General features: G+C 46.5%; 1 protein-coding gene across 1 annotated transcript in view; it reads left to right on the top strand.

Annotated features, from left to right (window-relative positions):
• Positions 1-2,704: 2,704 nt before the first annotated feature.
• The window catches only part of LOC119435055 (carboxy-terminal domain RNA polymerase II polypeptide A small phosphatase 1-like), a 111,144-nt gene continuing 86,206 nt past the window's right edge, over positions 2,705-27,642 (top strand). Inside the window, exons 1-3 of the mRNA XM_049659684.1 lie at positions 2,705-2,711; positions 3,037-3,165; positions 3,232-3,368. Coding sequence (XP_049515641.1) covers positions 2,705-2,711; positions 3,037-3,165; positions 3,232-3,368 — 273 coding nt within the window. The remainder of the gene's footprint in view (positions 2,712-3,036; positions 3,166-3,231; positions 3,369-27,642) is intronic.

The raw sequence follows: 27,642 nt of genomic DNA, 5'->3' as shown, positions 1-27,642 counted from the left end.
TTCGACGTCCTCTGGATGACCCTTGACTGCCACGTACCAGTCGAACATACTATAGATGTAAACTGGACGTCGTTAAATGTCTTGGATATTTGGTCTTTTGTGGTACATCCAATGGATATTTGTGGTTCACTGGGATGTTGTGAAGTTCTATTCAATTATACGCCTTTACTTTCTTGTCAAGGGCAATAACATGGCGCGCGAAAGCAACAGGGAGAAGAAGAATCACCTGAAGTGGAGGCGTGTGCTGTGAATAATGTTATGATGTGGTGGACCAACGTTGCGGCCTTGCTGGCGCTAGGCTATTTATGTTGTTGCGTTTGCCGACTCAAGTTATGACAGCGTTTCTTGTATTTTAAATATATTCATGAATTTAGCCCAAGACGTATTACTTTATTTTATTGCAACCAAACAGTGAACCATATGCACTTACCAACACAATTCGTCTCTTAACAATTTAAATACCGTAACTGAGGCAGCAATAAACACAATAGCTGGATTTCTCGAAATTGAAATATTAGAACTCACTAAATATCACGTAAACACGTTTCCATGTACCGTATAAAACCACTGCAGTATTGTTTTATGCATGGAAAAAATGCATCTACGTACTTAATGCAATGGGCTGGAGCGCCGCGTTTATACCAATAAATGTGACCAATCGCCCAGCTAGAAAATTAACTTCAGCATATCGTGTCTTCTGACTAGACGACAGCAACAAATTCCCCATTCTGGCTTTGCCTACACTGCTCAAAATGGCGTTGCATAGCGCGTACTTCAAAGCTAGAGCAGAGGAAGCGATACTAGAGACTTTTAGTATTGCGGAAAATGCTTGCGTTAGCGTTAGCGTGTTACGCACGCTAAATCTTTGCGGAACGCTGTTCGATGGAGTTTTAGTATAGCGTAAGACAACGATGCGCCGCTAAGCGCAAAACCATCTAGCTGCGAGTAGTCAAAGCAGCAAACTGAGCAGCTCGACAACCAAACTAGCCGTGTTGATCCACGCCAAGCCTTGAAACGAGCCTGCATGTCAAGTGTTCGAGCCGAGAGTGCCACCATGTTTGCAACGCTAAAAACTTAGCGAGCGTTTAGCGTCTCCGCTATATTTCTGAAATAGCGGACGCACGCTATCCGCAAAACTGAAATAGCGTTCTGAGCATGCGCAGTCTGACCCCGCTATTTTATTGCGTTTAGCGTGGTGCCATTTCCGCAATACTAAAACTGTCTACTATCAAACACGCTGCCCGTCTACGCAGCGCAGCTAGAGTGTACTAGCGCAGCCGACGTTGCGCGCAGCTCAGCCGTTATACTGTCCGCAGCGCCACTTCTGCGTCATGATGCGGAGAAGTGGTGAACTACGCTCGGTCGGCACACCTACCCATCTAGCCACCGTAGCGCCAGTTTTCCCTCTACGTAGTGAGAAACTCTATGGCTGCAGCGAAGGCGATGGATGGATGGATGAGACTGAACCCTTTAAATCGGGCGGTGACATACGCCACCTAGCCATGACTATTAACATATTTTGTCCTTTGTGGTGGGTGAAATTTCACCCCTGCCCTGATTTTAGCCACCAATCAGATAACTTTCGTTTGGTTATTTCTACCCGCTTAAAGTCTATTTTGCCTTCACTGTCCCGAAAAAATCAGCCTTTGAAAAAAATCAGATAGCATAAACTTCGTGTTGCCGCCTGCCGGCAGCTGCAGAAAGCAGACGGTCAGAGAGGTTAGCCGCGTGTTCCAGGCAGTAATATATATATATATATATATATATATATATATATATATATATATATATGTATTGAACAATGCGTTCGCTGCCGCTGCGTGGACTTCTTCGATGCTTAAAAAGATCCTGACTGTGGGTGTAGCTGTTAGAGAAAAAGAAATGTGCGTTGTCTGCGTTAAATCACAGCACACCTATTTAAACTTGTTAAATTCGAGCCGCCAACGAGCAGGATTGCGTCAATGTTGGCTGCGTATCTTTTGTTTGCGGTTGTTCGAAGCAGCCGAAATAGGTCGTGTAGAAAACACGACGTCCGGCTCATTCAACCAGCAAAAGCATAGCCTTTAAGACTCCCATTTTAAATCTAGAGGGCGCCACCCTATATGGCGTGGATTTGGACAGTACCGTGTGTGGAAAGTTTTTAAATAATTGTTGAAAAAAATATGCTTGTTATATATGCAGTTCTATGTAACCTTCATTCGGACACGTACAAAACGCAGGTTTACGCAATGGACCGGTCCTTCTCAGAGTAAAGTAAATTGGCTGTATTGAAATATACGTACAGTAATTCAGACATGTCACGGCAGTGGGTGTATTAATACACGTGCACACAAACGAATGCGCGCTTAACACTCGCAAAAGAAAGGAATAGAGAAAAAGTTCGAACGAATGGTATTTTGCCTCCTTATTTTTTTGAGTAGTTATTGTATTATTGCTGTCGAAATCGGAGGTGAAAAATTAAGTGTTCACGAAAACAGCCAGCGCCCAAATAGCGCCGTTGCTTTAAATAACTTGGCAAGAGCGCGGGTTGTCTGGGCATGCGCAGTAAAATCTTAGCAACCCTCTTCACTAGGCCTAGTGCATTTTAACATGGACCCGGAGGGAAGCCGTGAAAGATCCTGAAACTTTTTAATTTATTGCAAAGTTTATTCGTTTAGTGCTGTTGCAAGGTACCTGCAGTTGCCTACAAGTAGAGTTGGGATCCATGGACAGTACGTCCATAATTACTCAAGTTAACCGAGAAGAGGAGCAACTAACAAATTTTCCTCCAGATCGAGGTAGGTGCATTGCAATATGGCGCCATCGCGGCGGAGGGAGCGAAACGCTGGTCGAGACCGGGGTTTAAGGCGCGAGCTCACGCGGCGTTTTGCCGGGGGCCCCGCCGTGCCGCTGGGGGGGGCTGTGTCGCGTGCGTGCGAAAGGTGGCGCGGTGTTTTCCGGGCCCCCCGGTGTTCTAACCCCAATTGGGCCGCGGCGGCGGCCGGTGGCGCCGGCCGTGTGGCCCTAGTTATGTGCCCGGGGGCCGAAGGTAAGCAGCGGCGTGCGTTGCGCTGAGCGGCACGGCGCGGCCCAGCAAAGGCGGCAAGGGGGGCGGGGCGCCCACCCCGTCGACGGGCGGCTCGACCTACCCGGGCGGCAGGGGCCCGCCGCCGCCCCGTAAGAGCGGTGAGTCCGGCGGCGGGGCCCGGCGGGCTGCGGCTACAGCCCCGTGTTCCCCCCTCTCCCGTGCAGTGCCGCCCTCCAGCAGGAAGCCCCGGCAGCGTGGCTTCCTCAACACGCTGCTCTGCTGCTTCGGGAGCAATAACCAAGGTGCTAGCAACCCCGTGATTGCTGAGGAGAATGGCCAGTACTCGCCCAAGGTGAGCGGTGTGTGTGTGTGTTTCTATGTGCAATGGAGGGCAGCTTTTCCTTACTGGCCAATGAAAAGGTGTCCTCTGTGTCTGCGCAGCATGTTTCCTGCCCGGGCTGTTTATTAATGCTACCTTATTGTTGGGCTAACATGTTTGTGGTGCCGAATACTTTCTCGATAGTTTTTAAACCTTTGTTATGTACTTTGAAGTGGCCAAGGTACTCCTTTTATTTTTTTCTAAAGTGAATGTGTGTTAAGGCACATGGTGTGGTTACACTGTTAGCTTTTTGATATATTGGAGCTATATGTTAAGGGGTCCCTCACTAGGTTTGGGCATTGCAAGCAGACAAAAGCGACACGTAGATCATGCAGTGTTGCAGTCATGGCTGCACAGTGGGGAAACAGTTGACATTTCAAAAAGCCGCCCGAGCGCACTTCCTCATGAGGCAGCCCTGCTTCCAGCGTCCCATGCGCCTCTACGCAAGATCTGCAGTGTTGCTGCTTATGGCACGTGACCTTCGTGCAGTGCAGACACTGGGAGTGTACTGCACAGCTGAAAGAAAAATGGCATGACGCAGTCAAGGCAGTGATGCCTCCTGGCCGCATCACAATAATGAATCCATTGTTTGGGCAAGATGCACCCTAGACTACAACTAGCAGTGCAAAATGTAAATGGCCAAACCTGGTGAGGAGGGGCCCTTTAAGGGAGTGAGAACTGCCAGGTAAAGGGAGGCAGTGGTTCTTGACTGTCAAACCTGATTATGAATCAAGTTTGTACATGTACTTAATGGGTAAATCCATAGCCTCCTTTTATATTCTGTTAATAGTGGAAGCACAAATAAGATATCTTCCAACATGGCTGGCTGTAGTTGAAATAGCTTCGTATGTTTTTATCATGGAATTTTGTTGCTTTTTGCAATATTAGGGTTTCAGGTGTTGTGAGGTTTTCTCTGCCAACAGTGGTGTTATGTCTCATCCATTTTTGATGCCATACTACATGCTTTGCACTATGGTCAAGAGCTGCTAAATGTCACTGCAGTGGTTGCATCCTTTGTGAGGCCACTTGAGTAGGAGGTATGCCTCCATCCCGGAGTATGATGGTATGATGACATGTAACAAGTTGTCTGTTATTGCTCGTGTTGCCTTTTCAGTGTAATCGAGTTGTGTGCTGGTCTCATGCCTTGAGCTTTTGATATTGTCTATGTATTGTGCATTCGCCATTGAGCATCCCTAGAAAGCCTTTCTTAGCTGATGGTAGGTGCCTTGCCTATACCCATCAAAAAGTGTGTATGACAGATATGCTTCAGATAGATGTTGCAATTGAAGGATGGAAATCAAGCATACATGTCTTCTTGGACAGCATAAGGGTGATGACTCACTAGCCAAAAGCTGCGATTGGACCCCTTTAAGGTATGATTCCAAGTTCAGGAATACAGGTAATTAGTCTATCTTATAGAGCAAATTTTCAAGCAAAGCTTGTATACGCTAGCCTGCACCGGCGGTGTAACGCTAAAGCTACTATGGCTCATATCTGCATTGGATATGTGGGTATATAAGGGTATGTATGAGCCAGGGGCAAGAAATAAAGACGGAAGGAAGGAAGGAAGACAGACACAGACAGACAGACACAGACAGACAGACAGAGACAGACAGACAGAGACAGACAGACAGAGACAGACAGACAGAGACAGACAGACAGACAGACAAAGAAAGAAAGAACGGAAGGAAGAAAGAAAGAGCAGGTGCAGGGAAAGCTGCGCCGGTGCCAGATCACGTGACGCGCGCGAACAATCGGCATCGTTTGGTAGGTCGTGGGGAGGGAAAGGGAAGGAAAGGAGGTTGCCGCATGCTCCGCCGGGCTTCCCTCGGCTCAGATCAGTTTCGGCGACTTGATGGGAAGGCCGCGTGGGGTACGTTCCGCCGATGAGCAGGCTGCGTTTGAGCAACGGCGCCGCGAACGTAACACGTGACGAGAGCACCCAATCGGGAGGGGGTGCGTGCCGGGGGAAGGGCAAGGGAAGGAAAGGGCCTTGCGCGTGTTGCGTCGTGCCTCCTTTTCAGTGCACGCTCGGCAAATGGATAGGAAGGCCACGCGTTCGGTCGGCGGCGGTACAGGCCACTTTCGGCGAGAAACGCTGTCAACGTAGCTGGGAGCAAGCTCGCGCTTGCCGTGCAGATCCTGTGTTCAAGGCAGCCCAAGCCCAGGCTCGGTTACAGCGGCAGGCAGCGGATCCTATGTTAAAAACCCATCTTACCGAAGCCCAGCGTCAACGAAGGGCAGCGAACCCCGAGGCCAGGGAATGCGACACCTAATTTTGAGGGTATGACAAGCTTCGCCTGTCCACCTGTTCCCGGTAGGGGAAGGGTCTTAAATTTTTCTTGGCAAATCAAGGTCTTTTATAAAATTATAGAGGCCAAAAGAAAGCTGTTCATATTTCTGAAGCATAATGCGCACTTGTTAAGGGGGTGGGGGGGAATGCTGCCGCCTTAATGTTGCATGCAATGAGAAAGTTGGATTCAACTGCAGCATTCTGTGCAAAAATTGGAGAGGTGAAGAATGTAACAGCGGAGTTCAGAAGTATGTCCATGTTGGCCCGACCCTATAGTTACCCTACATTTACCTCACCTATAACGCTCTGACTGACAAACTTCCTCCATCATGAGTGATGTAAAAACAAGAAAATCCGGATACACTTTAGCTGAACACTCATTTTATATTGGCTTTCGTTGCGACTGGCTGGAAGTGTCAGCATAAGCATTGATCAAATAAGAAACATACTCTATGCAAAAGAAATGTACTGAACAAAAATGTTTGCTTGAGTTTTAGGAATGAGTAATTAGGGGTGGAACATATCTAGTAAGCTGACACAGGCCACACTTGTCCACTGATGCCTCATGATGCTTTCCACCTGGTAGCCAAAGGAGTGGCACATCTCGGGTGAACACCCTCTTCGGGTTGACCATCCCGCTTTGGCACCTGTTCCACCAGTGTTCAGGTTTGAAAGCTTTGCTCAACTGTGCACTTCAGGGAAAACATCATAGGTCCATCTCCTGGTCATAGTTTGAGCAATGACTTGACTGTGTTCATTCTTGAATCACTGAAATGGCGTTATTCGCACGAGATCCAGGCGGGGCAACCAGTAGGGTGTGTGTATAGTGCCAATTGAAGAAGTCTCCTTATAACATGGCCAATCTTCATATTGGGTGTTTTACATTCCTACCTGAGCTGCTAATCCAAAAGTTTCTGGGGCTCGGATTAATATAAAATTCTTGATCTAAAATACGAGCGGAAAACTTTGGCTACGGGGTCTGCAATGCATAGAGAATGAGGTAATTGCGAATTCCCAGCAGTGGCAGAGTTGTTGCATGAAGACATTTGTTTTGCCCTTAAGGCAGCATTCCGAGAGCAATGAGACCAATGAAATTCATTTGTTCACTGGTTCTCTGAATGTTGCTTAACCAACTGGGCTGCCATGCCACGGCAATACCATGACACTGGTTGGACCTACAAGTAGTAGCTGTACTTCACCTGTTGTATAGGCGATCCCTGGATGCCAGCATTTTCAGCTGCTGGCAGGTGCACAACATTTGCTGTATCAAAGCTCCGTCCGTGTCTTATTCGCGCTTGTATCAAGAATTTGCTGTATCAATGTCTTCCGCTATGCCATTTCACGAATGTTTGCATACCTGTAGGTGCCACTTTTGGGCACATATTAAGCAATTCTAGCATCTTTTTACTTAAGCGGGAAGTTTGAAATATGCGGGTGCATGCAGTGCCCCGACGTATTGACTCACCAGTGCTTCTCTGGGTGATATGGTTTGACTTAATTTGTAGGTATTGCTCCCTTGTTATCTTCGCCAAGTGCTGTTTTATGTCAAGGCAACAATCAGTGCAGTTTATGCTTAACATCGGTAGCCACCATAGCAGACAATGCGAGGAGTGGTTAATGACATCTACAGCTACAATTTGTGCCAGTTGCACCTTCAGAAGCACATGTGCAAATTAAATTAAAAGCATATTGGCAGTAAAATTTCCTCATATTTCATGGTGTATGTATAAAGTAAAATGAATTGAGAAAATATGTATGTTGCCTCTGCTAGGCATGATAAGGCGACATTCCTATTCTGCAAAAATGTGCTGAGTTTTGGTTTCACTGACTTATGCATATTTGAAGGAAGGACTGCTCTCATTTTTATTAGTCCAGAGAAGCATACATCTCGCTGTTATAGACTGCCTGTCCTCGTTGGGTCTGTGCAAACTTGCCTATGAGACTCATACCCAACTTCAGCAATGTGAAGCCCTTATCAAACTTGTGACGCCTCTCTCAATTTCTTTTTTGTGTCTGTACCTTTCCCACATTTATACAGTGCCACTGGCATATAATAGAATGTTCTTGGCTGTCACATTATTGTCATGTCTTGTCATCTGCACTTTCGTACTATTGTTATTGGTTGTTATGGATATACAGTAGATTTGCATTAATTTGTTTTTTTAGTTAATTCAATCCCGACCCTGGCCCAAACAATTTTTACGGGCCTAGACTCTAGTGTTGTTTTGACCGTGAAAGTGGTCCTTGCAAGATAAATTTCAACTGGTCAGCATTGGTGACCTTAATAGAGATCCCAGTTGCTACGGGATTGCTCTTCCTGACAGGGAATCTCCTAATGTTGATTTTTGCTTAGCAGAGTCAAAATGGTAGCTTACAGGGAGTGGTTGCATATTTACTCTATTCAACGAGCACATTTCCCATGAAACCAAAAATAGCCTGTGCATTGATAATCGGATATGAAACAGACTGGCATAGCTGGGGCAAGGCAGTGTCATCGCAAGGTGGCAACAACATTTTGCATAGGTTGGCAACCTGCTGCTTTCATTGTGAAATTCAATATGTTACTTTAAAGCGCAACCCTGGCATCTTTTTTCAATCATATTAGGATATTGTCATTTACAAATGGCATAGGGTGGTTCAATTTGCTTAGAAACTGATCAATAGTTTTAAATCAATAAACGAGGTACCTAAACGGGTAACTGCTTAGTGTGACGTCACAATAAGTTGATGGCGTCAGATCCTACACTACCGTAATGTAAATACGTAGAACGCATGCTAAACGCGCAGTACTTGAGGTGCAAATGCCAAAAAAGCGAAGCTGACGATGTCGTCTGATGGCATGGGGAGCTTTTCCAGCTTTTTTGAACTGATCACCGTTTGCTTTTGACCCGCGGCCGCCGCTCGAGGCAACTGACATGCCCAAGCTCAATGCTGCGGCGAGACGAAGAGAAGCACCGGTTATCACGTCTGTGAAAACGATGGTTGTTGGCCGTTGTCTCATAGAAAAATAGCCAGCTTCGTCGTTTCTGTTCGAAGTGGTGGTGGGTGGCCAGTAAAATATCGTACATTTGTGGGCATGAGTCGGGAACACGCAACCATTCTTTAAAGTTCTTTTTCAGGAAAACTAAATGACTTGGAGTCATATCGTTTGGCACAGATAATCAGAGTGCGAAAGAGAACGTATATTCAATTTTATTGAGGTCAGTGGACGTGGAAAAATTGCCGGAGTGGCCCATTAAGCTAGCAGCAACAGGGTCTTGTGATGGAGTCATTCAAAAAAACAAGTGAAGCTGTGGTTGGGTTATTAAACACCATGTGGGCATGTGCTATAAAACCCCAGAATTGATTTTTTTTTTGAAATAAACCCTCATGTTTTTCAGATTGCACTTGGAACCCATAAAAACTGGGCTTGCGTTAGATTTGGGCAAATGAAGCCATAGGGTGTATTTCTCTTCTTTTAAACCAAATACATTTCTGTTGGTTCTGTAAATGTTGACTGGTACATACCCAATACCTGTCTGGAGTACATGTTCTGCTTCTCATGACCAGGATGTTGAACTATACCGGAGCTGAACCCAAGACTGGAGCTGAATTGAGGCGAATCAATATATTTTCCAACCATTTTGGTACTGAACCGGAACAGAACTGTACCAAACTGGTTTTACCACAGGTCCAGCCTAGGGTTGTCATTGCCAGAGCATACACCTCTTGGGTCAGTGGCTCGATAAATGAAGTGCGGCTACTTGGCGCAGGGTTTGTTTATAAGGGCTCTTGTTAAAGAAATTCTATGCATTGGATAGTCTTGCAGCGTGCCATGAAGCCTTCTGAAACTACAAATCCCACGTGCCTGTACATTTGAACCCCCTCATAACATCATTTAAGTGCCAAGAAAATGTCATTGTTATATCCAGGGTGCACGAAAAAAAGCAGAGCGCACAAACATGCATAGATTTTAATTAGAGAGAAGTACAGTCGAACCCCCGTATAGCATTACCAGTACTCAGATGCAACAATAATGGCATCTTCGGCTGGCTGTTTCGGAGTGCTCTAGACTGTCTCGCGAGCGGCTTTGTCTTCGGCTGGTTGAAAGAGGGTGCGTGCCTTGCGTTCGGCTGGTTTTTTTCGATCGCTCTCCTCCATCTTCAAGCGCCCTGTCGTCAGAGCAGTCCTCGAGATGAGAGCATTTCCAGCAACGTCATCACAGCACAGCGTCACCGTTCTTGGCAACAGACCACCGTCGCCTAGGCAACCTAGGCCACAGCATGCTGGCGTCTCAACGAACGGTCGTTAGCAGTAGTCACGTGGTTTCGCATCTGCCGTTTCCTCTTCCGAGAGCGAGTCGCACGTTCGGCTTGCGCGCTTGTCCTCTACCTCTGAGTTCGGGTAACGCCGGATCTGCACGACTCTGCTTCGGGGGATGGATGCGACCTCGAAGATACCATAAGAAGCTGCCACACCATGAACTTTTGTGTGTGTTCTATGGTAAAATAAACCATTTACTACACTACTTTCAAGCTGCATTATTGACTATAAGTATAAATCTGCCTTCTGGATGTCTGTGCTGAAAAGAAAAGGAATGCGAAATATGGGACAAAAAAAAAACGCAAGCTGTTGCCTGCATGCACCACACTTGCCTTTGTGTTATGCGTGGCATCTCCCTACGTTTCCCGTCCCTCTGGTGGATGTGTGGCCAAGGTGCGGGGCAAGCAGGCAAAATGGGTTTCTTCCCCCCCCCCCCCCCCCCCCATGGATTTAGCATGTTTTGGCATGCACACCCAGTAGGCAGCTTCAATTGTTATTCCCATTAATGTGGAGCATTGCAGTAAGCACATGCAAAAGTTGGTGCATTGGCTGCTCATTGTTATATCTGATATATTGCTCAAACTGGTATCGTTATAAGTGGGTTTGACTGTATACAACAGTGCACGATGCCTCTTTTTTAGACTTTTTTAATGCGAAAGCGTTATTCCCCATTACAATCCGTTGGCGTAGTCGGCATGACCGAAAGATAGTACCAAAAATGGTCCACGGCGCACAGAGTAAAAAAAAAATGTCGGGAAATGCTCGGATTGACTTGATATTTTTCAGCGAGGTTCCTGTAAACAAAGTAAATTAACGGCTTTGTTGAGAAACAGGCAGAACGCCGATGAGGCTGTCTTAATGGCATGCAGATCGGCGGATATGCTGGGGAAATCCATTGAGAGCCCCTTGGGAGGTGTTTTGAGGTAGGCCGGTTAGAGGCGGTCTAACGAGACGACCTCTTCACGACAATTCAGTAGGGTGGTGGCGGACTTGGGCGTCTTTAGGAGGACACGGGACGGCCCATCGTAGGAGGGTGTAAGAGGCGCCTTTACAGTGTCTCATCTGAGAAAAACGGAAGTTGAAGATGCAAGGTCCGGATGCACAAAAATGCTGTGGTCCGAAGATCGAGGTGGGAAGGGGTGCAGTTGCTGAACGCAGTCCTGTAGGCATTGGAGGTACTGCAGCAGCTGGGGCAAGGGAGCCGAAGGAACGAACAATTCTCCAGGAAGCCGCAGGGGTGCACCGTAGACGAGTTTGGCCGCTGAACAGCCAAGATCGCGACGAAGGACGACCCGTAGGCAAGGAAGCGCCATAGGAAGGTGGTCGACCCAGTGCTCTCGTTCCAGGTGTGCAGTGAGGGCAGCCTTCAGCTGGTGATAAAGCTGCTCAACCATGCAATTGGCACAGGGGTGGTATGCAGTGGTACTTGCATACCACCCCTTAGTGCTTAGTGCCAAGCAGGCATTTGAGGGAAGTGAAGAGAGTACAGTCAAATTGCCGGCCGTGATTGTAACAATGCTAGGGCAGCCGAAGTGGGAAACCCATGCTGAAATGAAGGCTTTGGCGACCGTTTCTGTAGTGATGTCCGGAATGGGCACGGCTATGGGTGAAGTGGTCAATTATTGTTAGAATGTACTGGCAGTCTTGAAAAGCAGGAAGCGGTCCAACCAAATACAGATGGACGTGGTCAAAGCAACAGACAGGTGGTATGAAAAACTGCATGGAAGTCTTCGTGTAGTGGGTCACTTTGGCAGTCTGGCAAGCGAGGCGCAAGCAGGCCCACTGGTGAACATGAGTGTTCACCAGACGTACTGATGCTCATCCAGAATTACTGCTGTTTAATGAGGCGCTGTGTGGCTCGGATGCTGGGATGGCAGATGTGTGAAGTGATTTGAAAACTGCACGACAAAAGGCAGCCAGAATGAAGGGGTGAGGTGCAGCCGCTCGCATGTCACACCAGAGTGAGCCAGGCGCAAATGGGTGACAAGTTGCAGGGGGAACGGGGGTGGCCACGTAGCACTTGCAACTCAGGGTCTTCCATCTGAGCTAGAAGTTCCCAGTCCACAGCAGATGAAGTGCTGAGGGAGGTGATGCGTGAAAGTGCGTCAGCTGGCTTGTTGTCGGTGCCTTAGATATCCGTTGGGAATTCTGATATGTGGGCCATTTGACGAAGCTCACAGCCAAAAACGCTGCAACAAGTCTCGGCAGGTTGGAGCTTCCGAGAGAAAATGCGCAGTGGGTGCCACTTGGAGTCAACTTTCTGTTGGAGAACAGCACCAATGGCCTCGTTGGAAGCATCCACCATGATGCGAGTGGGCACATTAGTCCTCGGGTGGATGAGAAGTACTGAATTGGCGACGGCTTGTTTAGCAGCCTTGAAAGCAGCTTGAGCTTCGAGAGACCAGGCAATCGGGGATGAGGAGCCCCTGGTCATGCAAAGAAGGTCAGTCAGTGGGTGCAGAAGCTCGGTGCAGTGCGGAATAAAGTGGCGTGAGAAATTCACTGGACCCAGGCACTGGCATAGGGTAGTGGGTGCTGGGAAGTTGTTCACTGCCTGGACATGAGTGAATACAGCAGGGAGGCCATGCGTTCCGTCGGCAATGAATCTCTGGAACGTTTCAGCTGCGTTGCGTAGCCCAAAGGGCATGCGCACATACTCAAACAGGCCGAAGGGTATAGTAATGGCTGTCTTCAAAATATCGGCAGACTCAACGGGGATTTGGTGATGCGCCTTGACAAGGTCCACTTTGCTAAAGATCTTGCATCCTTCCGAATGGCCTGAGAAATCTTGGATGTGTGGAAGGGGATAGTTATCGTGGGAGCATTGAGCACCCGGTAGTCACCACACAGACGCCAGTCACCTGGTTCTTTCTTGGGCACCAGATGGAGTGGGGAGGCCCAATAGCTAGACGAAAAACGAATACGTAATACTCAGCTAGAGCATGTGATCAAACTCCAGTTTAGCAATCGCCAGACGCTCACCGAAGTGGCGGCGCGGACGATCTGCGACGGGGGTGCTACGCGTGACAATGTGGTGTGTTATGCTGTGCTTGGGTGGCCGATTTAAATTGCAGGGCCTCGTGACCTCAGGAAAGTCTTCGAGGATTCTAGCATACGAGCATGGTGGATCAACATGTGGATGCCAGTGGCTGGAGCGACAGCTGACAGAATGCCCAGGATGGACTGGTGCGTCTTGCTGTCAATCGGGTGATGCGGCGCATGCTGACGTCGAGGTCGAATTGGGTCAGGAAGTCAGAGCTGAGGATGGGCTGATTGATACCCGTGCCACACGGGCACGGAAAATGGCATTTAGCAGTTAAGGCCTTAAGTTCCTGAATGACATTTTTTTTCGGTCGAGCTGCTACACGTACAAACTTAATGACATTTGACCCGATGATGTCGATAGCAGCGTCTTCTGAAGGGAGCAATTTTAGAGCAATAATAAAAAAGATAAACATGGACTTACAATTTTAATCTACCTTCAAATTTAGTGAAACATAGAAATAAGCATACTACGGTGCCGACGTGTAGTTTGGTGCTGTCTTCTTCTAATGCACCAGCACTTCTTCTAATGTTGTTGTTTTTATTGCATTACATAAGACCCAATGCGCTGGTTTAGGTGTCCTGTATGGCTTAAACACCTGGAAAATTTGTTTCCAGCTGAATAGGATGCCGTTTCAAATAATTTAAGTAAACCGCACTGAGCAAGCTATGGCGTCGAGAGTACGCATTTCTCAGTCGAATGAGTTCTGGCGAAGGCCTTAAGGTACGAATGCCATTTGAACTGCGCGTGTGGCACCGCGCGAATGACATTAAATCTTAAGGCCTTAGCTACTAAATGCCATTTTCCGTGCCCGTGTGGCACGGGTATGACACTGGCTACAATGAAGACACACTGGAATGTGCGCCGCATTCAAGGTCGAGAGTTAAGGACCGCAGACCATATTTGGTGATAGAGGTAGAGTTCGCTGCACGGAGCATAGGTCCAGGTGACTTAGAAGTGCGGTCACACTTGCAGGATTGCAGTACACTGATTTCGGCGCCTGTGTCTATGAGGAAGCGCAGATCAGAAATGCGATCAATGACTAAAAGAGGCAGCCGCATTGCAAGGCTAGGTCGCATGCTGCTGTCAATGATCTCACGGTGAATTTTCTGACCATTTGCATGGGAACTTGTACTGGCTGGTGCGGTGCTGGTAAGTGCGTTGATACTAGCAAATGGGCAAGCTTCGAGGACTGTGCGAGAGCGGGGACCGCTTGGGGAAAATGAACGTCGGGTAGGACGCGAGGAGGAGCCGCACTGGTTATGAGAGGACGTCTGTAGGGCATCAATGGAACAGCGAACTGGTCGATCCGAGACTCTAAGTGAGACATGACTGAGGACTCTAGTGTGAACAGAGGGCGGCAACCGAAGAAGTCGCGTTGTGGACTTGATCAGCGAGCTAGGCGAGGCAGTTGAGGGCCAAGTCCCCTGCAGCAGCTAAGACAAGGCGGGTGGGCTGCAGCAAACGCTGCACTGTTCAAGTCGAAGTTGTTTGTGCCCAGGAGTTGCCGCATGGTGTTGAGCAGCTGTGGTGTGATCTTTCCCTACCTGGAAACTCTTCTTCTTTTTCCATCCAACTAATGTTGACGAGGTCTGCTCTGTATTTATGGCAATGAAAAACTCTAGAAGCTGTGATTCAGACGACCTGCAGATAAGACCCATAAAATATGTCATACACGATATAGCCCCCATTCTAGTCCATATCTATAATACCTCTATTGCTGAAGGCATCTTTCCATCAAAAATGAAGATTGCTAAAGTCATTCCAATATACAAGAAGGCAGACAGGCTCAATATACAAAATTATAGCCCCATATCAATTTTGCCTCGCTTTTCTAAGGGACTTCAAAAAATAATATTGATTCAGTTATCATCCTTCTGTGAAAAATATTGCATTATCACGAAGGGGCTCAGTATGGCTTTCAAAAAACATATCAACACAGTTAGCACTTCTAGACCAGAAAGTATCATCCTTCTGTGAAAAATATCGCATTATCACGAAGGGGCTCAGTATGGCTTTGAAAAAACATAACACAGTTAGCACTTCTAGACCAGAAAGACCATATACCGCAAAATTTTGAAAGGAAGCTACTGACAATAGGTATAGTGATAGACTTTACTCAGGCCTTCGATCATATTAACCATAACTTATTATTAACAAAGCTTGAGACGTATGGTATCAGGGGCCTCCCACTGCAGTTAATTAAGTCATATTTAGAAAAAAAGACGGCAATATGTGCACATAAATAAATTTAAATAGTTTCCTGGAGAAATAAAAACAGGAGTCCCGCAAGGAAGTATTCTTGGTCCGCTGCTTTTTAATTTATATATAAACGATGTGTGATCTATTCGAAGGAAAAATTCATCATATATGCAGACGATACTAGTGTGTTTATTTCATTGGCATGTTATACTAGTTTAATAGCGCAAACGAGTTTCTCCAGAACATATCTACATGGTCTACAGAAAATTATCTAAAATAAATTCAAATAAGACAAAAGCCGTATTTTTTATGCGAAAGACACAGATTCCACAAAGCCACACTTTATAGATGAACAAAGGGAGCATAGAAATAGTCAACGAAATGAAAAGTATTAGGCACATACTTCTCCAGTACGCTACACTGGGATCGACACGTAGACTCTGTAGTACAAAAGCTTAGCCGTATCACAGGAATGCTAAACAGGAACAGATATTGACTACCAACATCCGTAAAAATATTAATTTACCACTCATTATTTGCATCACACATTGATTATACACACCTTGTGTGGGGCACAACAACTGAATCTAACCTCAGGAAAATACAATTACTACAGAAAAAGATCATACGTATCATAGCAAACGTGCCATATCACAATCACAGTGAGCACCTCTTTAAACAGTACAACATACCCACAATCTATTCCCTATACAACCACTCTCTCCTTCGTATATGGCACTCAATCTTAAGTTCTGAAAAGAGCGTATTTAATGAAATTGCTTGTCTGCAAAAAAAATACAGCTACCTATATTACCCGTCATGGAGAATATTGGTCTATACCCCCTTCAAGAACCAACTATGGCTTGCAAATAACGAAAAATACCCAGACTGCTGATTCATTTCATGACGCCGGCATTGACATCATTAACATAACACGGTCAGAACTGTTGTCACTTATCCGAACCTTCTCCTAATTAATTAAGCATAATTCTTTTCCACCTGTATTCTTATATGCATATTGTTAAATGTTTGTAATGACATAATTTTTGCTCGTCCTATTCTTTCTCCTAATCATTCCAATATAATTCTAGCATCATTTATTTTCACCTTTAATTATGCACCGTCAAGTGTACGCAATTTTCATTTTTATTTACCTATTGCCAAGTGTATGTAATGTGGAGGTGTGTACTATCTGCATTGTTGTACTTGCCATTGTCCAATTTCCTTGTTCCCGGACTATTGAAAATTCTCTTGAATTGATTAATTATTGTACTTAAAATTTATATGTAATGTTTCTGCATATGGTTGATTGCGCGACTCACTGCCACCATGTAACAGGGCACCTCAAGCTGCCTCACTGCAGCTTTATCTTAGCCCCTGCCATTGTATCTTTAGCAATGGAAACAAATAAGAAAAAAGAATACTCTGCTTAAGTTGCTGGTATGGGCATCGCCCAAAGGTGCAGCGATGTCGTCCGCCACCTCTTGAGCCACCTCATGAGACAGGTTGCAAAGTACCGTATAAACCGGAATATAAGTCTAGATTTTTTTCATGAAAAAAAAAAGCTAAAGTCACCCCTTGTCTTGTATAGCGGTCTATAGCTGAATATGAGTGTCTGAAACCTGTGGCACCTTGCCGAAAAAGAGTGCAGCTATTCACATTACACACACCGCGTGACGGCACCTCCCACAGAGTTTCTTGAAATTTTAGCGTTTATAACACTGGACTTTTCAGCACTTCCGGCAAGTGGCAGGCGCGCGCGCGGCCACTGCCGGCTGTTGTCGCTCTTGTCGAAACAACTGGGGCGGCTGTTGTGGATTTCCTTGGCCCCCTAAACCGTAGATTATGGTTTAGGGGGCCGAGCGGCGCAGCGCTCCCTAGCTGAGGTGCAAAACAACAAAAAGTAGGCTGAGAGCGCTGCAAACAAACTCGATATTTCGGAGGCACACACTGCAGCTGGTGAAGCGGGCGGGCGTCTGTGTCCCCAAGGCCGGTATAACATTGAAACTATTCCAATCTGTTTTTATGCCCACATGGACGAGGTGTGAGCCATTTTGACGTATCGCGAAGGGCTGATGGCGGATTCGGAATAAAACGTCGCAGTATCGCCCGAAAGGTGAAGCACCGATTGAGATAGCAAATTAGTAGACAGCTATGAGAAGCAAGAATAGTAGTTTTATCGGCCGTATAAACTTGTTAACATTGTTCACTCACTAAATTAACAAGCATGGTGTCACGCGCGCACAAGCAAACATTAACACATCTCGCTCGATTACCGCAGAAACTCAGATGTGAAAACGCTGGAGTCAGCAAGTGCGGCAGCAGCGAGTGAATTCACCTTTGTTCTCCCTCGCTTCAACGCAAACTAAGCGACGAAAAACAGCACACACGAAGCTATCAGCACTCTCACTGTGTCCCTATCGCAGATCGCTTTCAAGATAGGGCCCATGTGGCCGCGCCATACGCAGCAGGCGCCGGGATATTCGAAATTATAACGTGGAAAAGATTGAGGATGCAGTATATCGACGCAGCATGAAATCAGTGAGAAGAAAACTTGGCATACGACAAGGCAAGATGTATGCACTGAAAGGTAAGCAGGGTAATATCAGCAAATTTCGATGACATAGCAAAAGCAGCGGAAGAATTCTATACTGACCTGTACAGTGCCCAGAGCAGCCATGCTTTCATTCGAAGTAGCGATGAACAGGATACAGAGGCTCCTTGTATAACTAGCGATGAAGTTAGAAGGGCCTTGCAAGACATGACCAGGGGAAAAGCTGCTGGAGAAGATGGTCGATTTAATCAAAGATGGAGGAGATATCATGCTTGAAAAGCTTGCGGCCCTTATACGCAATGCCTCACGACTTCCAAGTGTACAGAGACTGGAAGATTTCCAACATTATACTAATCCATAAGAAGGAAGATCATAAAGAATTGAAGGATTATCGACCCAGTAGCTTGCTTTCAGTATTGTATAAATATTCACCACGATAATTTTCAATAGAATCACGGCAACACTTGAGTCAACCAAGAGAACAGGCTGGCTTCAGGAAGGGATATTCTACGATGGATCATATCCATGTCATCAATCAGGTAATCGAGAAATCTGCGGAGTACAATCAACCTCTCTATATGGCTTTCATAGATTATGAAAAGGAATTTGTTTCAGTAGAGATACCGGCAGTTGTAGAGGCATTGCCAATCAAGGAGGCATACGTGAATATCTTGGCAAATATCTACAAGGATTCCACAGCTACCTTGGTTCTCCACAAGAAAATTGAAAGTTACCTATCAAGAAAGGGGTCAGGCAAGGAGACACAATCTCTGCAGTGTATTCACTGCATGCTTAGAAGTATTCGAACACTTAGACTGGGAAGGCTTAGGAGTTACGATAAACGGCGAATATCTGGCAACCTTTGGTTGCAGATGACATTGGCCTATTCAGCAACAGTAGGGACGAATTGCAACAAATGATTGAGGACTTAACCGAGAAAGTGTAAGAGTGGGGTTGAAGATTAATATGCAGAAGAGAAAGATATTGTTCAATAGTCTGGCAAGGGAACAAAATTCAGGATCGCCAATCAGCCTCTAGAGTCTGTGAAGGAGTACATTTATCTAGGTCAATTACTCACAGGGGACCCTCATCATGCGAAGGATACAGAAGAATAAAATTGGGTTGAAGTGCATACGGCAGGCATCGCACAATCTTGACTTGGAGCTTACCACTGTCGTTGAAAAGAAAAGTGTACAATCATTGCATTCTACCGGTGCTAACATATGGGGCAGAAACTTGGAGGTTAACAATAAGCTCGAAGTTGATTAAGGACCGCACAAAGAGCGGTGGAATGAAAAATGTTAGGCCTAACGTTAAGGGGCAGGAATAGAGCAGTGTGGATCGGAGAACAAACTGGGATAGCCGATATTCTAGTTGACATTAAGAGGAAAAAATGCAGCTGGGCAGGCCATGTAATGCGTAGGATTAGAATTACAGAATGGATACCATCAGAATTACAGAATGGATACCAAGAGAAGGGAAGCACAGTCGAGGACAGCAGAAAACTAGGTGGGGTGAAGAAGTTAGAAAATTGGCAGGCGCAAATTGGAATCGGCTAGAGCAATACAGGGGTAATTAGAGATCGCAAGGAGAGGCCTGCAGTGGACATATATTGTCACGTAGTAGTGACATCTGGTGGAGGTCCTGGGTATCACGGCTTTTCGGGGGCGTCGCTGCATGGACACAAAAGCACCCAAAAGCATGATACAAGCCCGAACCCCGAAGAGAGTACCACCGTTGTCCCGGAGCATCGAGCTAGCCTCAGGCTACAAACCAACCCCCGAAGTACGGACTTCTTCCCGAGAAGACCAAGAGGACAAAAGTCACGACCTCGGCAGCAGCTACCATGACAGCCCCTGCGCCAACATCTGCAATCGTGATGCAACAACCCAGGGAGCCGCCGACATTCCCGCGGTTCGCCATGTGAAGACCCCGAAAGCTGGCTCGAGGCATACGACCGAGTCGCTACGTTCAACAAGTGGGACTGCGACGACAAGCTGCGCCATGTTTACTTCTCGCTTGAAGACGGCGCCAGAACTGGTTCGAGAATAGGGAGCGTGCACTAACAACCTGGGACCTCTTCCGAGCCGCATTCCTGGACACCTTCACCTAGCGTCGTCCGTAAAGAAAGAGCTGCAGCCTTGCTGGAAAACCGTGTACAGCTCCCGAATGAGAGCATCGGTATGTACACTGAATAAATTACTCGGATTATTCCGCACGCCGACCCCGCTATGCCAGACGACAAGAAAGTTCGCATGCTCATGCGGGGAGTTAAGCAGGAGCTATTCGCTGGACTTGTGCGGAATCCACCGACGACAGTCCAAGACTTTCTCTCAGAGGCTACGACAATCGAGAAAGCACTGGACAATGCGCAACCGGCAATACAATTGCCGTTCGACGCCAACAGTACGCCGAAGTCCAAGGACTCTCTCACGACCTACGAGACACCATCAGGGCGATAGTACGCGAAGAGCTGCAGAAGTTGCTACCGTCGTCGCAGCCTCAAGTTGCTTCCATCGCCGATATCGTGCGGGAGGAAATCCAGCAATCGCTAGGACTTCCCGAATCACCGCAACCCCCAGCCGGAAGCGATGACCTACGCCGCTGTCGCCCGTCGTGAAGGCCCCCCTCCGCGCTCGCGCCAGGGCCCCGTAACGCCGCAGTTCCGTCGTCCACGGCCGCCGCCGCCAGCACGCCCGCCCGTCGCCCAGCGCAGCTACCAAAGGAAGACAGACATTTGGTGCGCCCCCGACCACCGCACTTCTGCTATCAATGCGGGGAAGGTGGTCATGTCTACCCGCCGATGCCCATACCGCGAGATGGGCCTACGAGGGTTCGCCGTCAACGCGCCACGTCCACAGCTTGGCGAGCGACCACGTGACATCGCCGACTACCTCGCCGGAGCCCAGTGGCAACCACGACGACCCTCACGCTCGCCGTCACCAGGACGTTACCTGTCGCCACAGCGCCACTGTACACTGGCCCAGCCCGGGCCGGTCCGTGAGCCCCTATCCGGGAAACTAAAGGCAGCAACCGATGGTCCTCCGCCGCCGCCGACGATTCGCTCATCGTCACAACAGGTACCCAGGACCTCCACCAGATGTCACGTAGTAGTGACAATATAATAGGCTGATGATGATGATGAATGCGACCATGAATATCGCACGAGGGGTGCCTTTTGGTCTCTCTCTCAAAAATAAAAGAACAATGTATATTACGATTATAACCTGAAGTGATGCGCAAGGAAACGGGAAACAACTCGTAACAGCGGATGCCCGCAACCCTTTATTCCTTGTTACTGTGAACTCCCATCACAAATTAAAGCCAAAGGACGAGTGCTGATGACTCTGTCACTGGCGGCATGAATGGTGTCATCCTCTGTGACACCCACCAAGGTTATTGAACAGGCAGCACTTAAAAAATGCACAATTGAATGCTTCAAGGACTGCATGCTTTGCACAGCAGCACCTATGGTCTTGTTCAAGGTTGCGATTATATGCGGTAACCACATTGATACAATGTTATTAACCCTTTCACTGCCGGGTTTTTTTCTGACTGCTCCTCACCCCCTGCCAGGTATTTTTTTTTATGTTGGTTCAGTGGACATTTTATGCTAGTAATGCACCATGATACTCCACAGGACATGTAAAGATATTCATCAGCAGTTCTTGAATTTCTTGGTCCGTCAAAGCGCGGACGCACGTGGCGCGCTGACTCGCCATGGTTGCTGCGCTCTGCCAAGATGAAGCGACGCGGGTTTAACATGTGCGCTCCATCTGTTGTCTAAAATTTAATTTACAAGTTCTATGTTTTTAGGTGACCTCTCCATAGATGGCAGGACATGATCGCAATTTTTTTTATACGAGTTGTCTCGGAAGTGGCAGGGAGGGAGTTTAAAAAGCAACACGAGTATACTCGTGAGTAGCAGTTAAAGGTTTAATCGGGAGAAAAAAAAATTGGCCGCATATCTGCTTGCTTCGCTGCAAATGATGTCGAAAGATGATCTGCTGCTTTGATACGTAACACCCTTTCTTCTCCCCCTCACCCCTCACGCTCTACCCCTCCCTCTCACTCCTCCCATGAAGGATGCAATGCAGGTTTTGCTGAATTCGTTTCCCGCATTCGCCCTGCTCTCGCCGCCATCTGTTGGGAGCTTTCTTTTACTGTTAGCTTAAAGCCGGCTACAGAGCCGTGGCTTCAGTCGGCTTGTTTTTAACGCGTATCGTCTCTTCGGCACCATTTCTAATGCGTTGATTTTTCATTTACTAATGTAAAAAACCAGTCCAATGTGGATTTCCTAATTAAATGAACGCTGCGGATCGTGGTTATGTAGATATATTTTGCCTCAAATAGGCCTGAGGTTTCCTTTGCACTGTATAATGTTGACGTGTATGACCTCGTGTGACCAGTGCTAGTAGCTCGCTCAGTTTTGTCCGGGCGGTTGAATCAAGTGACAGACAGACAGATAGGCAGTTTTTCGCGTTTAGGTAGCCCAAGAAAGACGTCTTTAAAATTAAGCCAGTTCCACGCTTGTGAAATCTGATGAAGCAGCGGAGCTCTGCAAGCGTGGGTGTATAGCGTAGTGGGTAAAATGCTCGCATTTGGACCGTGAGTACCCGGGCTCAAATCCCTCCCTCTCTTTTCTTTCTGTCTCTATTTGTGTTTCTCTTTTTCTCTCTCTCTTTCTTTAAATGTCTCTCTCGCTCTCATTTTCTCTTTCTCTCGCCCATAGCAAGTTCTGTTACAATCGTTGGTACAATGCAATCATATGGTTCCCATAAATGCATGTTCAACAATCGTGGGTGTATAAGCCTAGTGGTTCTGACGCTCGCCTTCGGACTGTGGGTACCCGGTCTCGCCAAGAAAATTTATTTTATTGACTTATTACTCTTGTTCTCTCTCTCTCTGCATCTCCTCTCCTTATGCTTGGTTTTGGCCGGGCGGTTGAATCGAGTGACAGACAGACAGACAGACAGACAGACAGACGACAGCAGTTTTTCATGTTTAGGTAGCCAAAGAAACACTATAGTCTTTAATAAATTGTCCAAAGACAGGATTTGAGAAAAGTTGCAGTACCCCTCACCGGACAGGTACTACCACGTGTGGGAAAAAGAGGGAACCAGCCGGCAGGCTCATCATAGGCTGTGCTACAGAAAGCAAAGCTGTCTAACCTGAGGTCTTACAATACAGCTTTTTTTGGCCACCCATGTGTGCGGTTAATTGGATTGCGAACTCGTCTGAACGCCTTTCGGCACCTGGCGATCCAGTTCTGACGCAAAGCGAAATTAACGAAAACGTATTAAAACTTTACAAGTCGGTATTTTTTGTGTAATTATCACGACTGCGAATCATCGTGTAGAATGTTCACATAATAGGTATTGCAATAAAATGCGCCAATCGTCTCATGCAACGCGCTGGCTTGCACGCTGTAAATGCTTAAGGATTCCGGTGGTGACCCGTGGTCTAACGGTTAGAGCATCGGGCAGCTGTGCTAGGGGTCCCCTGTTCGAATCCTGCCGTTGGACAATTTTGTTTATATAGGAGGTGCTACCCTAAAGTTCCTGGAATTCGAAAAGCGCGGGCAAGCTATGTGTGGTACATATTTCTGCCACTACATGTGGCTAGCTGTATGCCTTGCGGATCAGTGTGGTGAACAACTTTCATTTCAGAAGAAGCATTGTTTTGCGAGGGGTGTTTTGCAATGCAATGTTTCACTGATTTGGCGCATTTCTTAGCAACCGACATGGCAGACTTGAATGAGCAATGGATTTGCATGAAGTTTTGTTTTAAACTTGGCAAAACTGCGGCAGAAACTCATTGTATGCTAGAGGACGCTTTTGGAGTCGACGCTGTAAGCCGAAGTAGGACGTTTTTATGGCATAAACAATTCAAAGAGGGTCGAATGTGTGTTGACGACGAACGTTCTGGACGCCCATCGGCGAGCACAACCCCGGAAACGGTAGTGGAAGTTCCTAAGACTATCTTTGGAAATCGCTGGCTAACTATAAAGGATGTCTGCGACATCGTAGGACAATCGTATGGCACAGTTCAGCGAATTTTGTCGGATGTTTTGAACATGAGGCGCATTTCTGCAAAATTCGTGCCAAGACTGCTCAGTGATGAACAGAAGCTGCACAGTGTTTCTGTCTACGGAACTGAAGCAACAAGTCAGAGACAATCCCACATTCCTCTCTGGTGTAATAACTGGGGATGAGACATGGGTTATGGATGAGATCCTGAAACCAAACAGTAGTCGTTGCAATGGAAGTTGCCAAATTTCCCGCGGCCGAAAAAGGCACGTCAAGTTTGTGGCAATGTGAAGTCCATGCTCATTGTTTTTTTTGACCTACGTGAAATTGTCCACAAGGAATTAGTACCTCCTGGACAAACCGTGAACAGCGAGTTTTACTGTGACGTTTTGAGGCGCAAAAGAGAGAGAATTCGTCGCAAACGTCCGGAGAAGTGTAACAACTGGCTTCTTCACCATGACAACGTGCCCGCTCACACATCACTCGTTGTTCAACAGTTCTTGACTTCCAAACAAATCACAGTACTTCCGCACCCCCCTATTCACCTCACCTCACCCTTGCGACTTTTTCTTGTTCCCAAAGTTGAAGTTGAGGCTGAAAGGACGTCGGTTTCACACTGTTGAAGAGATCCAGTTGGAATCGTAGGTGGTCCTCAACACACTGCCACCTGGAGAGTTCCAAAAATGCATGGAATCGTGGCAGAAACGCTGGGATTGCTGTATACATGCTCAAGGGGATTACTTTGAAGGAGACAGTGCTGATTACGAGTTATTGTCAACATATATTTTTTTCTACTGAATTCTCGGAACTTTTGGTAGCACCTCGTATATTGCCAAGTGTGTTTCTTCATGCCGTATGGCTGCTTGATTACTGTTGTCGTTTTACTTTGTTTTCCTGTGTCGCGATAACCCATAACTTATAGCTACAGTAAAGAATGAAATGTGCACGTCTTATCGAGACAGACAAACTTAAGTTTTTCGCGTTTAGGTAGCCCAAGATCTTTAAAAAGGCGGTGCCATATGCACAATGGTAGCTTGCTGCTCTTGCACAGTGGGCATCGGGAATGCGTTCTGCTGCCGAAACAAGGTCGTGGGTTCAATTCTTGCGGCGCTATGCAAAAACGCTTGTGTGCCATGGTCTGGGTGCCCCAATAAAAATCCGAAGGTGCTCAAAATAAATGCTTGAGTCACATTACGGTTTTGGCACATAAAACCATGTAATTTATTTTTATCCCGCTGGATGGTTAATCGAACTAAGCCGGGCTCGCTCGTGGGTTCATGAACTCAGACTTGGTCGGATTCTCTTGTACTCCAGAAATCAGAGCGACTCTAGCTCAGCTTGGCTGACAATGACATTTGCATGGGACGTGGCATAGAGAGGGGCGTATGCAGCGTACACTTTTCTTAGTTTTAATGTTTTTTTTCAGGCTTCTTGGACAAAGAGCAATGTGCAGTCAGCCCAGTCACTACCGTTTCAAAAAGATAGCAATAAACAACGCGTATGCACCATGGCATGTTGGCAATGGCTGATCGCCTTGCGTCTTAATGTCGCTGATTTATTGCGCCGAGGGACATTCAGTGGCAGATTGGTGTATATATTTATGGTGATTGTAGTGATACGAGTTGGCTATATCTTGAAATTTTTGTAAGGGACACAAACCCCGAGACATATGTCACCTTAGTTATCACAGAAAGCTAGGACACACGCCTTGGATTTGTAGTGATACGAGTAGGCTTTATCTTGAAATTTTTGTAAGGGACACAAACCCCGAGACATATGTCACCTTACTTATCACAGAAAGCTAGGACACAGCCTTGTTAGATACACATTTAAAAGCTGGCAAAAAGAAGAGGTTGTGACATTTTCACCAGACTGTGCTAAAAGTGAACCCTCCCTCCCTTGAATGATGGGCATGGGACACGGCAAATGCCATTCTCGGCACTTTGCATGAACATGTCCGATGCTGAGAAGCATGAGCAGCTTCTGAAACATCAAAGCTTAAATGGTGCTACTGGAATGGGTGGCCCAAGAGTGAAGCCATGACGATGCCATCTTGTTAGGGGCACTAAAAGCTGAAAGCTACCTGCAAGAAAAATTTTTATGCTTTTACAGTGTTTATTTCAGATGCTAGCCACGTTACTTTTGTTAATGCAACTGTATCGCTGATTTCACATCACGACAAACGTTATCAGTGATCGCGAAAGCCCCTGTGCGAACACAAGTGAGCATTTTAACTGCCAGTACTGATGTCTTTTTTTTTTTTTTAGTCAGCCAATAATAAATTCTGTCTGGGCAGAAACACTCGTGCTCTACGTCAAGTTCCACTGGCGCATCTTTATTTTTGTTGGCTGAGACTTCAGTGCCTGCCCTTGCCAGCTGCTGCAGACACTGCCACACCAAAAGTTTTTCGATAACCAACCTACAGGGTTCGTGCACCTCCCGTGAAATCCTTGAAACCCTTGAACTTGGAAAGAAAAATTTGAGGGAACTCCTGAAAAATAAATGTGCTTCTTGAATTCCTTACAAACTGGGGTTGGGGGCAAACTTTTGCACATTCAAGGTAACAAACTCTGAATAGGGGCTATGCCATGGACACTATCTATCGGGGAAAAAATGCTAGGTATTTTGTTTTCAGAGTGTCTCTAAAACTGTTGCAATGTGGCGTGTCCCCTGCCGGCCACCGACAGGCTTGTTTATACCATTGCCATCGCTGAGCTATTCAAAGCCAGATCAAATGGACGTGCCACCACCTAGTTAACAACCGCAGCCATCATAGTTCCATTTTTGAGCCCTGGGAAATGCCTGGCGGAAAGTAATTTCAGCCATTTGGTGGAAGTTTTACACCGCTGACTATCTTGCCAGAAGGCAATTGACATCATTACAATGGGAAAGTCAACTTACAAAAGCGACATGAAGCATGGGTGCCACTCAGAAGCTTGCAGCTAAAGAGATTCAGTGTATGTGTACGGTTTGTTTCCTTGAATTTTGGCATCCTTAAAATCCTGTAAATGACCTTGAATTTTGGGTCCTTTGCGAAACCCTAAACCTACTTCCGTATAGCGCCGCTGCCTACTCTTCTGAGCCTTAAAACAATCCCGAGTTTGAACTGACCTTAGGCCATCTAGTGGTGCCTTGTGCATATATAATATTTCTGCTGTTTAAGTTGCACTTTTTTGCTAACTTTTCGCCTGTCTTTTCAAAATTGTTCGTGTTGCACAACGGTGTGACTTACATATTATTTATTTATTCATCACAGGCGCCGAAGAGCATTGGGTGAGGGGGGCATATCAATAGAAATACAGTGCAAAATAATAAGCCACAGTAACGGTACAAGAGACACGGTACAAGGCAAATACAGAAAATAAACACAAAGTTGATTCAAAAAAGGCGTAAAAACAAAGCAACGCGAAAATGGCAAGAACGGATAACCAAGTACAAGTGAGACAGTAGTACAAAATAAAACAACATTTAAGCAACTGAAAAAGAGTAGTACAGCAGAAAACCGCAATTAGGGCAATACTAAAGCGATAAATGCTGGCAGAGGTGTTTTTTGAACTCACCAGGGTGAGAAAAAGAGATTACGTTGTCAGGAAGATCATTCCAGAGCTTAATTGCTTAAGGTAATGCAGATGAATTGAATGATTGAGTTTTACCAGATATGTGGTTAAAGCAGATATGATTATGTAAGCGCCGTTAAGATCGAGGAGACGATTCCAGAGGCAAAAATGTTGTGCGGTGTGAACATATTAGGGGCAAGCTCCTTAGGGTGTGGGTCGTTCCCCCCTCTGTAGTAGTAGTAGTAGTAGTAGTATGTAGCCACCTCTAGTTTATGA

Source organism: Dermacentor silvarum, unplaced genomic scaffold (assembly GCF_013339745.2).
Source record: "Dermacentor silvarum isolate Dsil-2018 unplaced genomic scaffold, BIME_Dsil_1.4 Seq403, whole genome shotgun sequence".
In the NCBI taxonomy this organism is placed as follows: domain Eukaryota; kingdom Metazoa; phylum Arthropoda; class Arachnida; order Ixodida; family Ixodidae; genus Dermacentor; species Dermacentor silvarum.
This window is presented reverse-complemented; position numbering and strand designations above follow the sequence as displayed.